The sequence below is a fragment of the Sciurus vulgaris genome (assembly GCF_902686455.1).
Source record: "Sciurus vulgaris genome assembly, chromosome: 12".
NCBI lineage: Eukaryota > Metazoa > Chordata > Mammalia > Rodentia > Sciuridae > Sciurus > Sciurus vulgaris.
Window position 1 is genome coordinate 13,558,194 of NC_136473.1, and position 19,006 is coordinate 13,577,199.

At 43.0% G+C, this 19,006-nt stretch overlaps 1 protein-coding gene across 3 annotated transcripts in view; it reads right to left on the bottom strand.

The window, feature by feature from the left end:
• Positions 1–6,933: 6,933 nt before the first annotated feature.
• PRKCQ (protein kinase C theta) overlaps positions 6,934–19,006 on the bottom strand; it is a 114,775-nt gene continuing 102,702 nt past the window's right edge. For all 3 annotated transcript variants that reach the window (XM_079106988.1, XM_079106990.1, XM_079106989.1), the window contains 2 exons: positions 10,612–10,740; positions 6,934–8,159 (listed from right to left, as the gene is read on the bottom strand). In XM_079106988.1, coding sequence (XP_078963114.1) covers positions 8,004–8,159; positions 10,612–10,740 — 285 coding nt within the window. In that variant the 3' untranslated portion in view covers positions 6,934–8,003. The remainder of the gene's footprint in view (positions 8,160–10,611; positions 10,741–19,006) is intronic.

Sequence of the window (19,006 nt, forward strand, 5' to 3'; positions counted from 1 at the left end):
GATCCATTTGAGTTAATTTCTGTGTATGCTATAAGGTAAGGGCCCAACTTTATTCTTTTGCATGTTATTATTCAATTATCCAACACCATTTGTTGAAGAAACTTTTCCCATCGAATGGTCTTGGCACCCTGTTAAAATTATTTAACTATTTGCAAGGGTTTATTTTAGAGTTCTTTAATCTATTCCATTGGTATTTAGTCTGTCCTTATGTTTCCTTTTCGCTTTTGTATCATGACTATCAACATTTTGTCAATTGTTTTCCTAACATATAGTCAAGAAAATTTCTACTTGAAAAGTCAAATTTTGGATTTATTGATAAAATGTGCTGTATATTTTTTCCTATTAATTTACTTCTGTCTTTTCACATTGTCCCTTTTCCACTTTATAAGGCTTCTTTGGTATTATTTTTATTACTTCTTTTTCCTTGGTTAGTTGATTTTAAAATACTTCTAATGTGGAAATCTTCACACACACAGAGGTGGAGAAGCTGATATGATGGATCTCTGGGCACAGAACACCTGGCCTCGGCAGCCAGCAGATTTCTGCTGGATATGTTTCATCTCCCTCTCTTAGATTTCTTTTATTTCTTTCAGGAATATTTTAAAGAAAATCCTACCTCTCATGTTATTTCATCCCTAAGTGCTTCAGTTTATATTCCTACAAGACAAAGACTTTTTTTTTTTTCTGATGTGTTTAACATAAACACAAGTTCATTTATCTTGACTCTTTCCTGTTTTATAGTGTATAAACTTAGGTTATACATTGTTATTAGAATACTTTTACCACCACATCCTACAGATATTAGTGGCTTGCTTCCATTAATTCCCAGATAGTTTGTAAATTCTGTTTTGATCTGCTTTACACTTCTCACATGGATTTTTTTGTTGCTCATCTTCCTATCGTGGTCAGTAGCTGCAACCTCATAACACAGCTTGTGCATAACAGGCTTGCGTGGTCAGATTTTGAGAATAATCATGGTGCTCGCTCATTTTACTGTTTGCCTGGTGCCCTGTACTAACTACTTTCCATATGCTAGCTCATTTCCTTCTCATCAAGCCCTGGGAATAGGGTACATTTTCCTTGGGAGGGTTATACTTCCAATGTTACTGACTTTACAGTTCTCCATTTATTAGCTCACACTTGTCCATTTTCCTAGATCCTTGATCCTTCTTCTTTTTTTTTTTTTTTTTTTTTTTTTTTTTTTTTTTTTTTTTGCCTACTTTTTCATTTTTGAGAGGGGCATTTTAATGCCTTCCATTATGATGATGGATTTGTCTGTGTTCTTGCATTTCTATTGGTTTTGTTATCTATACTTTTAAATATCTCTATATTTATGTACTTAACATGTTTTTCTTCAGTACAGAATACCTTTCTTTCAGCTCTTTTTGTTTGACATTAATATTACTGTGCTTGATATTTTCTTTTCATTTCTTCCCTCTGACTTGGCAAAGGATCTCTCTGGACTGTTAGGCTTCTCTGAACTTTTGGGCTTCCATGTTGCTTTAATCAGCTTTTTTTTTTTTTTTTTTTTTTTTCATCATTCTGACCAAAAGACCTGACAAGAACAATTAGAGGAGGAACAGTTTACTATGGCTCACCACTTCAGAGGCCTCAGTCCACAGACGGCTGGCTCCATTCCTTGGGGCGTGAGGTGAGGCAGAACATCATGGCGGAGTGGTGTGACAGAAGAAAGCAACTCAGGCTAGGCAAATGTAAAAGAAAAAGAATAGTTCCTGAATAGAATTTGTTTTTACTGCTTAAACTACTCTCAGGGCTTCCTTCTCTTGTATTACTCTCCTTTCCTTCATCTTTCCTTTTCTTTTACATTCACCTAGTATATTTTTTCTTATCATATATTGTCAGAATTTCCAGTCAAATTGTTCTGGGCCTACCAATCTTAAACGGCATAAACATGGGCTTTTAAAAAAATCAACCCAAGGGTTTCTCTTTTATTAGGAATGTCTAGTTTACTGATACATATTGTGATTAGTGGCATGCTTGCATGGATTTCTCCCTTTTATTATGTTTCTATTTACAACTTCCCTTTGTAATTGCTTTATTAAATTTTCTTTATTTATTATTCTAGTTGTTCTTCAAATTGTTTGGGAATGAAATGGTCTATTTTTAATCTTCTTGTAGTTACCCTTATACTAAAAGAAAAAAAACTTAAGCCTATAGTATTTTCTAACTCTAACTTTCTGTAAATTCAGCCAAATAGTTAATGTCCTTTGCTTCTTTCTGGTTTTCTTATTGTTGTCTACTCTGGGGCCACTTCATCTTTATTCCTGTTAGGCTCATTTTTTCCTAGTAATGGATAACAAGCCAATTGCAAAGTCTACTGCCTTGCTTTCATGAAGGCCAATTACTCCCACGAGTGCACATATCTTTGAAATCTGTTGACATTTCTAGTATCCTACAAATCTCAGAGCAGAGATTCTGACTTGTCTAATATTTTACTTTGTTGACCTCTTCAATCAAGTCAGTGGGTCTTTCTAAAGCCAATATGAAATGATTTTCCCTGGATTCTGAATTCGCTACTTATTTTTTATTTCTAGGGATCACCTCTGATAGAGTCTCTGAAAAAAGATCAGGATTGTCAGTGTGGATGATACCCAGTGCTCTGCAAGAAAGCTTGATGGGCAACAATATCAAAGCGTATGGCTCAAATGGAATTTTTCATCATATTTGCATTCCAGTTATGTTTTCTGTCTTTATGTCTTCTTTGATTTTTTCTGACAGTTGGCCTTTTTGGAGAAGAGAACGAGAAATGGTATATCTTAAAAATGTTACTACTACTTAATATTTAATTTACATGTTTGCCATGAATTTTTGGACCTGTGTGATGTGCTAAGCATGGTGCCAGAGGCTAAGGATACTGTCCCTGTTCTCAAAGAGTTCACAGCAAAAGACACAGCCTGGTGAAAAAGTGCTGTGGGACAGCTTGCAGAGGGACAGGTGGAGACGTGAAGGAAGGCTACTAATTCCACCAGACTGGGTCAGGAAAGGCTTACCAAACAAGGTGATTTTGGATTGAGAATTGCAGATGGTTAGGAATTGGCTGAGCTCAACAATGGCTAACTTATTCCAGGTGTGTTGAGCTGCAGGTTTGCCAACCAAGAGGTGAGCAAGAGACCTGGACTGCCAGGGCCTGAGAATTAGAATTGAATGGAGGAAAGGTGGGAAACGAGACTGGAAAGGAAGGTGGGACCCAGACGGAAAGGCCACCATTTGCTCTGGAGGGAGGAGTTTGTTCTGTGGGAATTGAGGAACCATAAAACCTAGGATGATTGACTTGGGCTACATAAAGAGACTTCAAGGGATCCAGGATCTATTTGATATTATATGACAAGTTGCATTTAGAAAAGGTCAGGATCCTTGATTAGAGAAACTTAAGACGCAAAAGTAGGAATAGCAATCAAGTTAGCCTGTTAGAAAATCTTGGGAGGCCATTAGGATGGATCCGGATTGTTGATCTACGGCTGAGAGACTTGTCAGGCGACTCTTGTGCTGATGATCCAGGTAGGAAGATATGAGAACTGGAACTAAGATTAGGGTGGTGGAGAGGGAGGGGAGAGGACAGATATGAAAGATATGGGGTGGTCAGATGTCACCCAGATGGCAGGAAATGGATACTGGCTAAGCTGACTTCATAGGAGTCTTACTAAACTGTGCTCTTGAGGATGTGTCCAGGGACAGACTTTGTTGGTCTCAGATGATCCTGACTGAAATTTCATTAAGGAGAGAGTCTCTGTCACTCTAAATGTGATACAAATTTATAAAGGACAACCACAGTGTGGACATTCTACTTCCCAAGAAGAAACAGCTGCTGACTTCTGAATAAACAAGCTTCTATTTTGTGTGGAAAACCCAGGAGCTTTGCAGTCAAAGAGAATATTGGAGGCTGATGACAGAAAAAGAAGGAGGAAATGAGATACCAGAGAAAAATGCAAAAGAATAAGAACCGCGATGTGGAATTCATGGGGACCAATGTTCAGAGACTGTGAGAAGCTGTGTCACTGGACAAGCCATGTGCAGGTCAGGCAATAATGTGATGCCCCTTGATTGCATTTGTGGTGGCAGTAGTGGTCAGGAAGACATAAACTTCACTGTACCCCTGTCCAGACTCACTGCTGGTTTAATTAAACAGTGTGTTTAAGTGTCCTGTAGCGCTGTAACACATTACCAAAAACTAGGTGCCTTAAAAATTTATTTTCTCATAGTTCTGGGACATGGAGGTCTGAAATCAGGGTGTTGTCCATGTTCCCTCCAAAGGCTCTATGGGAGGATCTTTCCCTGTCTCTTCTAATTTCTGAAGACTTAGGTGTCCCTAGGCTTGTGAACACATAGCTTCTATCTCTGCCTGTCCTCATGTGGCTGCCTGTGCTGTGAGTCTGTGTTGAGTCTCCTCTGACTTTCTCTTATAAAGACACCTGTCATTGGTCATAGGGACTGCCCATATAATCCAGAATGATCTCCTCTTAAGATTCTTAATTACATCGGTGACTTTTTTTTTCCAATTAAGTTCACAGTCACAGGTTCCAGGTGGATGTATCTTTTGAGGGGCTGCCATTCACCCCATTTTACAGTGTGTCTTAGTCTGTTTGTTTTTTTCCTACTATGACAGGATACCAGAGTCTGGATAATTTATACATAAGAGAGATTTATTTGGCTCATGGTTCTTGGAAGTCCAAGAACACAGTGGCAGTATCTGGCCAGGGCCTTCGTGATGCATCATCCCCTGGTGAAGGTGGAAAGGCAAATGTGGGCCAAACTTGCTTTTATGACAAACCCTTCTCATGACAGCTGACCACTCCCACACCAACAGCATCCGTCCATTCGTGAAGGTGGAGCTCTGGAGACCTGATCATCTCACCTCCCAAATCGGCTGCACCTCCCAATCTGCTGCACCAAGGATGAAGTTTCCAGCGCATGAACTCCAGGGGACACGTTCAAACCATTGCATAGCACATCGGTTGGTTATTCACTCATTCATTCCCCTCTTTTTGGGACAACTACAGGAAGGAACTGTGGGGAGTACGTCAGACTGAGATCCTGCGCTCCTCGGGTTTCTAGTTTGTTGGAAAATGACGGATGCCACGAGCACAGTGACTAGAGGTGCAGAGCCACGGAGCCTTCAGAGGTGGGGTTACCCCAGCGGGGTGGGGGCCAGCCAGGGTCGGGATACCTCACGGCAGATCAGCCCTTTGAACTGCATCCAAGAGACAGGCAGACTTGGGGCAAGTGGGAATGAGGTGTATCAGGGAACAAAAATAGTATCAGGGAGGCCCAGAGGCAGGAAATGATGAGTGTGTACAGGCGGTACTGAGAAAAATCAGGCGGCCCGGATCACAGGGTGAGCGAAAGGTAGCAATGAGTGTAAAGGAAGAGGGGTTGTGTGGGCACAGGCTTGGTGGCCCCGAGTGGGTTTTAGCCAGTGAAGATTACATAGGGTTTTGAACATACATGGGACATGACGAAAACCTTCATTTGTGAAGATAATATAGATGCTCTATGTAAGAATTAAAATGGGGATCCATAGAGGAACGGATTAAGAAAATGTATGTATTCACCATGGAGCTGACTCAGCTGCACAGAATTGATGAAATTTTGGCATTTGCTGGTAAATGGATGGAAATGGAAAACATCCTGCTAAGTGAAATAAGCCGGACTCAGAAAACCAAGGGTTCAATGTTCTCTCTCATATGTCAAAGCTAGAGTAAAATAGTGGAAAGACAGTGGTGGGGGGATTGTATATTCAGAAGAGTAGAAGGAGGAGATGGGGAGGGAGGGTGGAGATATTGGAAAGGGGAGGAAATGTGGAATCAAGCTGACAAATCATGTTACATGCATATATAAATATACCTCAGGGAATTTCACCTCTATGTAGAAAGCACTAATCAAAAATACATAAATAAATGAGTGAAGGGAAAATCAGGATGGGGGAGAAAGGAGGGGAGGAGGAGGAGGAATGGGGACTGAAATGGAGTAAATCAAATTCCAAACATGTATGATTTTTATCCAAATGAACCCAACTTCAATGTGTAACTTTAATGCTCTAATTAAAAAAAAAAATAAAAAAAAAAAAAACTAAGATGGGAGGGACTTAATTTGGTGGGTTAGTCAGAGGCTATCAATCCAGGCACTGTTAGCAGTAGATAAAGTAGAGGTGACTACTATTTTAGAGACTGCAGAGATGGAATCATGGGATTTGGTAGGGAAAGAAACTTAGGGAGGTTAGAGGGGGAGATAATGATTCGGGTTCTGAGCCCAGACTCTGGGGCCATGGTGGGGTCATCAACAGATACAGGAAATACCAGAGAGAACAAGGAAGTGGGATGGGCTCACTATGGGCACACGGCTGGTGGAGTCTGCTGGAAGCCTGGCAGAGAGGCCAGAGCTGGAGATGTGGATCTGAGATGATCCACATGGCCTGGAGTGGTCCTTGAAGACCGGAGGTGGAAGGAACACGGAGGGGAGGTGCAGGAAGGAGGAGACTTGAGAGGGGTCTGGAGAAGGAGGAGAAGGAGCCTTAGAGGGGCAAGCGAACATGGAAGATGGGGCACGGGAAAGTGCTGTGTCGGGGGCCCAAGGAGGTCAGGTCGGAGAGCTCATCCTTCCTGTAGAAAGCCCAGCAGGAATGAGGACCACAGGCCTGGAAAGAGGATAGCTTGGAAGGAAGTGAGGCGTTCGAGGAGTGCGGGCAGAGCCTTGGGTGATGGAGAGGTGGCATGCGCAGAACGCTGCTTCAGGAAGTCTCACGGGGAGGGGAAGAGGAAGACCACGGTGGTAATGTATGACTTGTCTGGGTCTCTCAGCCACTGGGCATTTTTGATTCCTGAATTTTAAAACATCAAGTCAATGCTAGCTACATTTTGAAGATCAACATGACAGAAACAAGTTCTTGGGGTGGGACAAGTAGGGAATTAAACTATTAAGAAGCATCTTTATTTATTCCATTTTTACACATCTACCTCTTTGTCAACAAGTCACAACATTTTATCAAAATATACAAACAGCACAAATACTTTAAAATGTATAGTTAGAATTCTAATAAAACGAGATCGACTACTGCAAATAGCATGCATGGGCTGTTTATCTTGAATGATGCCTAAAGAGAGGCTCGTCCTCGGATCACCCGTGATGGCAGAGGAGGGATTGGTTATCTTTTCTTTTAGAAAAATCATGCACTTCGTTTCTGTTCTTGTCGAGGTCTGAGAATGGTAATGAATGACAGCATCGGTCCTGCAATCACCTGAGAATGATGGACAGGAAGGTTCCACTGGCAGGTGTAAAACGACACTATTTGTTTTGGACTCTGAACTTAGTTTCTGTGTTGTCAAGCTAACCAGTGCAGGTGTTCTAGTGAACCTTCCCTATCCAGTCACACAAGCTCTTCCCAGTTTCCATTTTCCTCTTCCCTGTGAATTTTATGGCTAGTCAGAATGAATGGATTGATGAATCTCAAGTTACAAGCTACGTTTATTGTGAAGAATCCCGTAAGAACCTATCCAGGGCTTCCCCCACCAAACCATTTACAGTTCCACAGGTACGCGTAGAATGAAATGGGCTAGTGGTGACTAGTCTGCGGCTAAGTGAGATCCACTCGATCTTTGTTCTTTTCGCTCCTTGATTCATCAAACATTTCATTGATCGGCAGCTGATGCCCAAGGGAAGAACCGTAATTTAGAGAAGTATTAAGTTTCAAATCTTTCACAGTGTAGACAGCCATTTTTCAAGTAAATAGCTAGGGTTAGTAATGACCTAACTTCAAGGGCAGCTGTGAAAGATGCCAGGAGATAAAACAGGACTTTGTCATTAGTGAAGTAGAATTGGTTTCTGCTACAGATAAAATGTCACATGAGGAGCTAAAAGGGCTCAGCCTTTATTGTTGAGTGTTTCTTTCCTTTTCCATCTTGAAGAAGGAAGGGGCCCAAGAAGTGTTGCCGGAACCAGGGGCAGAAAGAAGGTGAATTCCCTCGAGGCTCTGCAGAGGGGCGGGGGGTTCATGAGATGAGTCCCTCTATCCCTGGGTTAATGAAGGAAAAGTTCCTGAACATGTTCTGGTCCATGCTGTTGATCAGAGCTCCATCGGCAAACGACAGGCGGGGTTTCTCATTCAAGAATTCTTTGTCGAAATTGCTACAGTCGTATGGTGATTTCTTGGTCAGGTTTAAGGGGGAGAAAAAAGGGAAGAAAATCAGTCACTAAATGTACGATCTTATCAGTATTCGCCAAGGCTATAATCTGTATCTGACAAAGCTGGCATTTGCAGAATCACTAAACTGAAACGAGACGGATGGGTTTTCATGTTCAGCTTGCAATGAACATCTCTGTGATGCTAAGCCATCCGTTTTTTAGTAATATAATTAAATCCACGGTATCTGTTCAATAGGAGCTAATGCTCTAGTTCAGAATTTCCATGAAGAAGGACTTGACAAAGTGGTGAGCCCAGATTTGATCTCCGTCCTTTATCTGGGACAAAAGTGAAGGTATGTGTTGGGGTTGGGGAGGGTCAGGGAGGGGAATGGGAGGAAGAGAGGGAGGAGGAAGGAACCTGGAAGGTTATATATTCCTGCTTTTTATCAGCATCCTTTGCTAGCGTGGCTTCCTCTACCCATGTTAATTTCATTGTCTTCTGTAGACAACACAGACTGAGATAAACTCCTTTCAGACCATTGACCCATTAATTCTCATGACTGGGAAAATGGGCAGGGGAGGCAGTAATAACAAATACTTATTGATAAATACTGATCAGCATGGAGTACATTTCAGTTCTCAAAGACGAGAATAACCATGATCAAAAGAAGGTCACAAGAGCAAAATCAAGGTCAGGTCTCCCACCCTCAAGGGGCTGTGGGCTGGTGAGGTCAAGGGCCTGCTGTCCCTGTCTACACCTAGCTGTTCAGACCCCAGGCCAGGGAAGTGCCTTCCTACCAGAAGAACTGGGAATCGTCCTACAGATCAAAGATCTGATTTTTACATGGAAAATATTAAGTCAATGTTAGTCTGCAGTGGAAGGTCAGGCGTGAAGTTTCTGAGGTCCAAAACAAGCCCAGAATTCATCTTGTCATAAGTAAATGGTCAACTGGGCATCAGCCGTGGTATCACTGTAACTCATCAGAGGGTTCGAGGCTGGTCTGCTGGACGTCGCCAGTGCCTGAGACACAGGCTAAGAGCAACGCCTCTAACCCTGAGGAAGAGGTGCCTGGCTTCCTCTAGCCGTTTGCCGTCGTGGCTAACAGCTGTGGCTGTTCCCTGGGGTGAAGCCTTTGCTGTCACACCCGTGACACCCACCAGCCTGAGCTGTTTCAGCAGTCATGGCAGAAATGATCTACGTCTAGCCAAGTAACTACCACTCTGTTCCCAGCAATCACCAGTGATGGCTGAACTTTGAAGTTGGCAAATCCACCCCTTACTACTCACTTAAAAAAAATTACTTATTTTCAAAAACTGTGATAAAATATACATAAGATGAAATTCATCATTTAGCATTTTGTGTGTGTGTGTGCAGTACTGGGTATTGAACTCAGGGCCGCACACATGACAGGAAAGCGCTACTACAGAGGGCCTTTTACCTTTATCTGTTTTGAGACAGGGTCTTGCTAAATTGTTGAGGGTCTCGCAAAGTTGCTGAGACTGGCCTCAAACTTGTGATCCTCCTGCCTCAGCCTCCTGAATAGCTGAGATTATAGGTGTGCTCCACCATTCCCGGTCCATTTAACTACTCTACAGATACAGCCGAGAGGCATTCAGCACGTTCACGTCATTGTGTGACCATCCCCACTGTCCATCTCCAGAACTTTTTCACCTTGACTTTGGTTCATTTTTGTTTCCACTTTATGATGCTCATCTTGTTGTGAGCCAGGTCACTCTGCTCTTTTCTGATGTAGGTTAGTGACTTTTACTAGTGCAAATATGCACAGGAATTCAGAGGTCCGTCTTTTTCCAAACACTGATTTACCTTTTCTTCCTTAAGCTGAAGAACAGCTAGTGATGGTCATGAGACTATGCAGTTATGTGAGTGTATTACAGATGGTAGCTCAACTTGAGTGGAAAAACAGCTCCAACACTCCTCACATAGGAAGCAGGTTTAGATACAAGTTTGGGTCACGAGGCCTGTGACCACTAAGTATGTACACAACACCTGCAAAAGCCCATCGCATCTGACAGCCACCCCTCAAAATACATACCCAACCCAGGTACACTCAGCAGTTCATTCTCATGTGGGACATTTTGACTATGGATGTTAAATTTTGCAAGCCAGACCGGTGCCCTGGTGCACGCCTATAATCCCAGCTACTCTGAGGCTGAGGTGGGAGGGCTGGAAGTTGGAGGCCAGCCTCAGCAACTTAATAAAACCCTGTCTCAAAATTCAAGAAATAAAAATAAAAAGGGCTAGGGATATGGCTTGGTGACAAAGTATCCCTGGATCCATTTTTTTTTTTTTTTTGCAAGCCATCAGGCTAACTCGTATCCCAGGGAGTTAGCTTATCCTGAAGCAGCATATTCTTCCCCAGAGGGTGGGGCTGGCAAGGGGTAGGGACAGGCAGGGCTTGGAGCAGCCTATGAGGGAGGGAGAGTGGCTGACAAGTCCCACAGTTGAGTCCTTACCACTTTGGGCCTGAAAGGTGGGTCGATCTTCTTTCTCTCAAGTTCTTCCCAGTTGATCTCCCGAAACATAGGATGCTGGCGGATGTCGCCCCTGACTCCCAGCCTCTTTTCTGGTTCTCTCACAAAGAGCTGAAAAGGAGCAGAAAGCAGGCAGCTTACTTCTCAAGGGAAGAACCCGTCAGCACCAGGTGGAGCTGTATGGCTTAGTGGACGCTGCCTGCTTGTCCTGCCTTCTTTACCCTTATGAGGATGGACTCAGGTCAAACTGGCCCTGTCACTCTCCCTGGATGAGCCTTCCTGGCCACTCTGGAGCCCGGGTAGTCAAAGCCTTGACTCTGTGACCTCCTCCTAGCTGCAGGTCAGGTTTGCCAGGTGTCCTTAATGGGATCTTTGGCAAATACGGAACCCAGTAAATGGAGCCAGGTGCTCAACTCACAGGATTAAATAAAATAGCCATGCGCGCATGCACGTGCACACACACACACACACACACACACACACAGAGCATACATGCGCACCCTCACACAGAGGCACCCATGCACGTGTAAACACACAAACACATATGAACACACATGCATAGAGTCACACATGCATGCGCACACACACATTTGTGCACTTTAACTCCTGACCTGTCAAACCCAACAGCATAGAGGAAGTGACTATTTGTTGTTTGATTGACCATCAGTGGAGTATGATTTCTTACAAAGCTGCCTTCCTAGAATTTCCTGCACTGTGGGCCTTGGGTGTCATATAAACTAGTCCCTCACAGTCAGCCTGAAACTCGACAAGGCATCTGAGTGTAGAGAACCACTCTGACTCCTGCCGGCCTGCTGGGGGAGTGACATCTCCGTCAGTGTCATCTCTTCCAGTCCCCTAAGAGATGCTATCTTTCTTCTCTGCACTCTCCTTTCTTCCGTAGCTTGACCCTGGGTGTCCAGAGTAGTTCCCCTGCCAACTTTTATTTTCCACTGTGCTGGGTATTATACCCCAGGGCTTTGCACATGCCAGGCAAGCACTGTTCTACTGAGCTACACCCCCAGCCCTCCTGTGCTCTCCTATCGGCGGCTTGTTCATAAGGTAACAGCTAGTCAGAGGACATGCTAAGGACACCATGGCTCTCTAGACCAAAAACGTGGTGAAATGCAGTGCCTTTCCAAGGGGTTCTGACAAGGACTTGACTCCATCTCTTTCTCTTGTGGCTTATAAGAGTAGCATTTGTATGTTCTAAACACAGCTTCACCTGTTACCTACTGCTTGAAAGTCTTCAGAGCCTCTGCTCTATCAAAACCATAAAGATCAAACAACATCCTGTAGCAAGAGATATTTTCTTTTTTTTAAGCAGGAGAATCTCTTGTAAAGTCCCCAGTGCAGTAGAGTTCACACAGCCCCTAGCACATCCCCCTGTAAGTCCTCAGCATTGTCCCCTCTGCCTCTTGCCCCCTCGTTGTACGGGGACCACTGACGTCTCTGTGGAAATCTGGGCTTCCACAGCAACTGAGGATAAAACAACTGTACCATGGAAAGAACACCAGACTGATCCCCCAAGAGATTTACTACCCATGTAGCCTTGGGTAGATTTTTTGAGTCTCAATGTCCTTGTGTTAATCAACTTTCTATTTCTGTAACAAATTATTTGAGATAAACAACTTAAAAAAGAGGAAAGGTTTGCTTTGGTGGATGGTTTCAGAGGTCTCAATGTATGCATGATCGGACCGGATGCTTTTGGGTCTGTGCTGAGGCAGCACATCTAGAGGGGAGACCATGGTGGGGCAAAGCTGGTCGCTTTGTGGTAGCCAGGAAGCAGAGAGGAAGAGGAGGGACTGGAGTTCCACAGTCCCCTTCAAGGGCATGAGCCGATGACCTAAGCCCCACCTCTCCAAGGTTCTATCAACATCTACAAGCCAGGGACGAAGCCCTCAGCACCGGGCCTTTTGCAGGAAATTGAAGATGCAAACTACGGTGGTCCTCATCTGTTCAGGTCATCTCTAGAGTTGGGACATCCATGAGCCTTGGCAGTATCAGGGTTCTGGTGGCCTGAGGCTCATACACACACCTCCTTTGATTCAGTGCTGCCCTCTTCTGCCCAGTCGTATCTACCCACTCCATAAACAACCTGCCTTTTTCTTTTTCCTTTTGGGAACTGAATCCAGAGTCTTGCACATGCTAAGCAAGCACTCTCCCCTCCCAGGCCTGCCTTCCTCAATTTCATAATGACATTTACATCTCGAAGGAAGTACCTGTCCCCAGATTTACTAAGGTCTCCTTCTCCCTATCTTTCAGGGCTATCTCTGATTACCTCCAGTGACAGTGAGCTCTTCCTCCTCTTCGAGTCATGCTAGATTATCCTGACTTGATTTGTTTGTTTTAATTGTACATATTTATGGGATACAATGTGATATGTTGATATACACACACATCGTGGAATGATTAAATCAAACTAACAAACATATCCGTCACCTCACACACTTATCTTCATGTGTGATGACATTTAAAATCCACTCTCTTCAAATTTCCATTATACTGTACATTATTATTAACTATAGCCATGGTGCTGGCCAATAGATCTTAAGGACTTATTTCTCCTACTTAAGTGGAATTCTGTGCCCTCGTCCTGATTTAAAAAATAAGTTCAAAAAGCAGATATTGTATCATTGTCCCACTTGTCAATTGATGAAACTGAGACTCAGAGTAGCTAAGTCACTTGCTCAAGATGATACATCCAGCTAATGGCAGGGTCTCAATGACCAGCGGCCTCTTTCCTACTTCTGGTGGTAGGTGGTCTCTCTGCTAAGCTCTGCAGACCATCTCCCACTACAGAAATTCTCACTTGGCATCTTTTTTTTTCCCAAGTTTGTTTTCTACTGGTCTGTAATGTCTGAAAAGTAGAATCTATTTCTATTTTTTTCAAAGCCTAGCAGAGTGCCATGTACCAAGTAGATGTTCAGTAAATGTTGGCTTCCTAAATGAATATCCTGTCTTTCCACTTGGTTTATCTGCTGGCCTTCTGCTAGCCTCTTGTTTTCTCTTGGTAGCCCCTCTTATAGAAAGGGCACCAAGTTTACAGTGACATATATTTTTCTGTGGACTCTAAAGTCAACAGATGGTGATATTTTTAGAAGCAGAGGGAGTAAGTGACATGCCCTATATCTCTTTCCTGGAAATGATCATAGTAAATGACTTCCACTACTTAAGGATATTTTGATGAAACAGAAGTAGATAGAAGGTTTAAGTGTGTCAAGAATGGGCCCCAAACTAGCTGATGTTATAATGAAATGCTTTAGGAAATAAGTTAGAAGTAACTTCCCTGGGCCAGGTGTGCACCATGCTAGGTTTTCTATTAGATTTCTTTTTTGTTAAATGTGTGTAATTTGTACCAAGAAAACCATAACAAAGAGCCTTCTGAGCTTGGTTGATATATCTATGAAATGTCAAGAGTGTTCTTTAAAAAGTAAAATGGATAATGAGAAGATCATATGATCTACAGCTTCGAAGTTCAAACTTTTTTTTAGTTTTGCACAGGATAGTGAATTATCTTTTCTGCATGAAGCAAATCGACCTGCCCCATCTTGAGGATGACCATTCCCAAGGAGGTCAAGGTCACTGGCTCCAGGGAAATAAAGTTCATAAGGAAAGATTTGTCTTTGTTCTTAAAAACTATCAGAAGGGTTTACATTGATAGGAAACAGTACACTCCTGCATGAATGACCAGGATGTAGCTAGAGTTTGTTTAAATCCATCTGACAGCTTGGGCAAGAAGGCAGTTTCTAGTGGCTGAGGAGGGCCACCACCATCTGGGACAGGTTGTACCTGGAATCCACTCTCTATTCAGTTCCTCTTCAGATAAGTTTATTGAAAGGGAAACATTTCTGTTCAAGATCATTAGTTTCCCATCATTTTCAAACAAACAGACAGGACATCCTGGATGAATAAATAATCAGCTGGACAGCAGTGTCCCTGCTGGAATTCTTGATGGAGCACAGCTACTCTGGACGTGAAATTGGTTAGTGTGCTACATGCACCCACGTGTTACAAGGGATAAAGGGATAGAGTCTGACACTGATGCTATAACAGATGTCACAGAATGCTGCTTCGTTCAGTTTTTCCAGAGGACCCATGACTTCTAGATGTCACCACATCATGCAGAAGTTCCTGGAGGAAATTTCTGAAAAATAGTGTTACCTTTGACTTTTGCAGAAAAGGGGCCTAAGGATGTTAGGGGCTGTTAGGGGGCTGTTGAGTCAAAGCAGCTGAGAGGTAGAGATGGAACTGGAAGCCAGACATTGGCAGCAAATTGCATAATGGAGATGAATTTTTAATCAACCCAACTTCTGGAATATGTGCAAGAGAAAGGATGTGGGGTTTTTACTAACTTGTGTGGGAAATAATAAGCTCAGACTCTTTCATATGGCTTTAACATCACTTTTGCCTATTAGTCTATTTTCTTTATTCTCACTTGTTTTGGCTTCTGTTCAAGTCATCAAAATTATTTCTTACTCTTGTGGCAAATCTTTCTTTTGCCACTGACACTCTGCACATGTTGAGTGTGTGTGCTCTTAATTTTGAAATAATTACAGATTCACAGCACATTGAAAAGCTTGTACAGAGATGTCTTGTGTGTCTTTGACCAGTCTCCTGCATTGGTGACATTTCATGTAATGTGCTGTTACATTTCACGTAACAGTATCAAAGCCAGGAGCTGGCACTGAAAAGATGTATGTCTAGGACATACATGTATGGATGTATGTCTAGGACATTCTGTCACGTGTGGATCTGGGCCACCACCTTGACATAACGTCAATGACATTATGTAAGTGGAACTCACAGAATATGTAACTTTTTGAGGTTGGCTTCTTGTCCTTGAGATTTCATCCATTTAGATGATATCCATATTGTTAGAGGGTATCCATATTGTTTTCCTTATACTGCACAGTGGTTTTCTGGGCAAATGAATATTCCCCTTTTCTCCCCAACAGGAAGTAATGCTTTCCTTCTTCCTAATCTTTCTCTCTTGGGAAATTCTCACTTCTAGCTTCATCCCACAGAGTTACCTCTGGTTGGCTCCACCTGGCTTGGGTCCCACGGCCACTCTGCATCTTTGCCTAAAGCTGCCTCAGATCCTGAGGTCCCTGGTTTGGGAGGCACAGTGGGAAAGCTGTTTTGGGGGGTATCAACAGGTGCTGGGGGTTGCAACTGGCTCTGGGCATCCACTCCTTGATTTGCCTGAAGACAACCTCTGCATCTGAAGGTGCCCTTGGTCCTCAGATGGTGGAGAACAGGCCTTATCTTCATCAAGGGGTTTTGTTGGCCCAGGATTCTTGGTGTAGTCCTCATGCTAGCAACTGAGTTATGTCCCCTCAAAATTCACATGTTGATGTCCTAACTCCCAATATGATGTAAATAGGGACTTCAGGGAAGTGATTAAGGTTAAATGAGATCATGAGGGTGAAGCCCTTACCTAACAGGATTAAAGTCCTTTTAAGAGACACCAGAGTGCTCAGACTTGCTGTCTCTTCCCCACTACGTGAGCACACAGCAAGAGGGTGACCTCTACAAGCCAGGAAGAGAGCCATCACCAGGAACCAACTCTCCTAGACCTTGATCTTGGACTTCAGGCCCCAGCACTGTGAGAAATAAAGGTGTGTGGTTTAAGTCAGGTGGTCTGTCTTGTTACAGCAGCAGGGGCTGACACATACACTTCACACCACCTTCTTCACAGAATCAGTGTAAAGTAAAATCAGTAGTTACAGCCAGCTTTAAATGTGCCTCAAGACAAAACTGAGTCCTTCAAAATATTGAGTTCTTCATAGGAACAAGAATAAACTCACTGTAGGTATTGTAATAATATTTGAACTAGCCTTTAAGATAAAGGGAAACTGTTTATATTCAAATCCCACTAGCTTATTTTTACCACTATCATCTTTTTTATTGGATAATTTTGAAATTAGCTTTCATTTTACATGTGTTTTGTTTAGTTATTAAATGTGAATTTAATTGGCCATTCAGGGAGTCTCCTTCCTTTATTGCTTGTTTGGCTCACAGTCAGAAAGTGAAAGTGGAATGGAACAGACTCTGGTTTTTAAATACCTCATTCTTAGGTAACCTTGGGCCCAGGATCCTGTGAGGCCTTTCTCTCTCAAAGTCAAGATCTCCATTCCCAGGGAGAGCCCTGGAGTTCCCTCAAAGTTTCTAATATCTTAGAACTTGCCTAAGGTCTTATCACTTGTGTTAAGAGGTGGAAGTGTGATTCTTTTAAATGTAATTCCAATTCTTCAAGAGAAGAAAGGAGACTAGTTAAAAAAAAAAAAAAAATGGACCTGGAAATATTCTTCCAAGTTGTGGTTTAAAACCCAGTGATAGCTTCTAATGTTGAAGGATCTTCTCCCTTTTCCCATTTTTAACATAACAAGAACAAGCCTAAAAATTATTCTCTAATTGACCTTTTTTAAGCCAGCTGACATATGAGATTCTAGAAAGCAAACAATGTTTTTTTCCGAATCCCTATATTCTTGGTTCACTTCCTTTAAATTTGCTGGCCTTGATTATCAAGAACACAAGCAACAATAGGTGTTGGCGAGTATGTGGGGAAAAAAGTACACTCATACATTGCTGGCAGGTTGCAAATTAGTGCAGCCACTCTGGAAAGCAGTATGGAGATTCCTCAGAAAGCTTGGAATGGAACCACCATTTGACCCAGCTATCCCACTCCTTGGCCTATACCCAAAGGACTTAAAATCAGCATACTACAGAGATGCAGCCACATCAATATTCATAGCTGCTCAATTCACCATAGCCAGATTATGGAACCAACCTAGATGTCCTTCAATTGATGAATGGATAAAGAAACTGTGGCATGTACATACAATGGAATATTACTCAGCCATAAAGAATGATAAAATTATGGCATTTGCAGGCAAATGAATAAAATTGGAGAATATCATGCTAAGTGAGATAAGCCAATCTTAAAAAACCAAAGGACGAATGATCTTGCTGATAAGCAGATGATGACACATAATGGGGGGTGAGAGGGGTTAGTGTTAGGGTTAGAGATAGGTTTAGGGTTAGGGTTAAGGAGGGTGGCAAGAATGGAGGAAGGAAGGACTGTCTAGAGGGAAAAGAGGGGTGGGAGGGGTGGGGGGGGAAGGGAAAAAATAACAGAATGAAACAAACAACATTACCCTATGTAAATTTATGAATGAAACAAACAACATTACCCTATGTAAATTTACAAATGGTATGCCTTTACTCCATGTACAAACAGAGAAACAACATGTATCCCATTTGTTTACAAAAAAAAAAAAAGTGGAAAAAAAATTTGCTGGCCTCTTGGCCACGTGGGTGGGACTCTTTGATCCAAATATTTGCAGGAAGTGCCCAGTAAATGTAGGCTTACCGATCTTATGTGTGTCAGCACGTTGTACTGGCATGCTTTGTTTTCATATTTGACTACTTGTTAAAGCTCATACACTGTGGAGAGTGTTTTTTAATCCTTAGAAAACTGCATGCCTATAATCCCAGCGGCTTGGGAGGCTGAGCCAGGAGGATCTTAAGCTCAAAGCCAGCCTCAGCAAAAGCGAGATGCTAAGCAACTCAGTGAGACTGTTTCTACATGAAACACAAAACAGGGCTGGGGATGTGGCTTAGTGGTTGGGTGCCCCTGAGTTCAATCCCCAGTACCCACCCCCACACCAATCAATCAATCAATGGATCAATAGAAAAAGCAAAACTGGCATTCTATCTAAAGCCCTGATCCTTAATGATGGCTCCCGGGTTCTCTCCACAGGTTTGCCCTGGGGTTCATGGCTGTGATCCTCAGAGTGTAGATTCCATCTATACTACTTTACACAGATTTTTAATGCATCCTGGGCTATCATGGATACAGGTCTGACTTCTGCTTGGATGGCAGATTCTGGATTTGCGGCTAAGATGGCAATAGCCTGCCCTCCCAGAGCTTGTTAGGATGAGGGTGCATGAATGTTTCCAGCGCACAACGGGTAGGGCATGTGAGGGCAGAGCTTGTCTGTATGCAATTTAGATGCCTCCCAAGACAATCCGCCGGGTAGGCGACTGATGGTGAGAGAGCATGTGGCCTAATTAGTTTTAATGTAATTCCCAGTACAGGGTCTGGACTGAACAGCCTGTATTTCAAAGGTTTCAGTCAAATATGTCCCCAAGCATTAGTATTTCACAGAACCTACTAGAAGGCCTCCCAAAGTCTCAGCTATTGAACCATCTGCGGGTTCAGAGTGGGAGGCTGGCCACCACATGAGAACTGTCCTTTCTCCTCGCCCTCCATCCTCACTTGGCTTCCACCTGATGGTCTGAGGCAGAATCGAGTGGGAGAGAAAGAGAACAAGGACACAGTCAACCACAACACAACCATCAGCTGTCTCCAAAG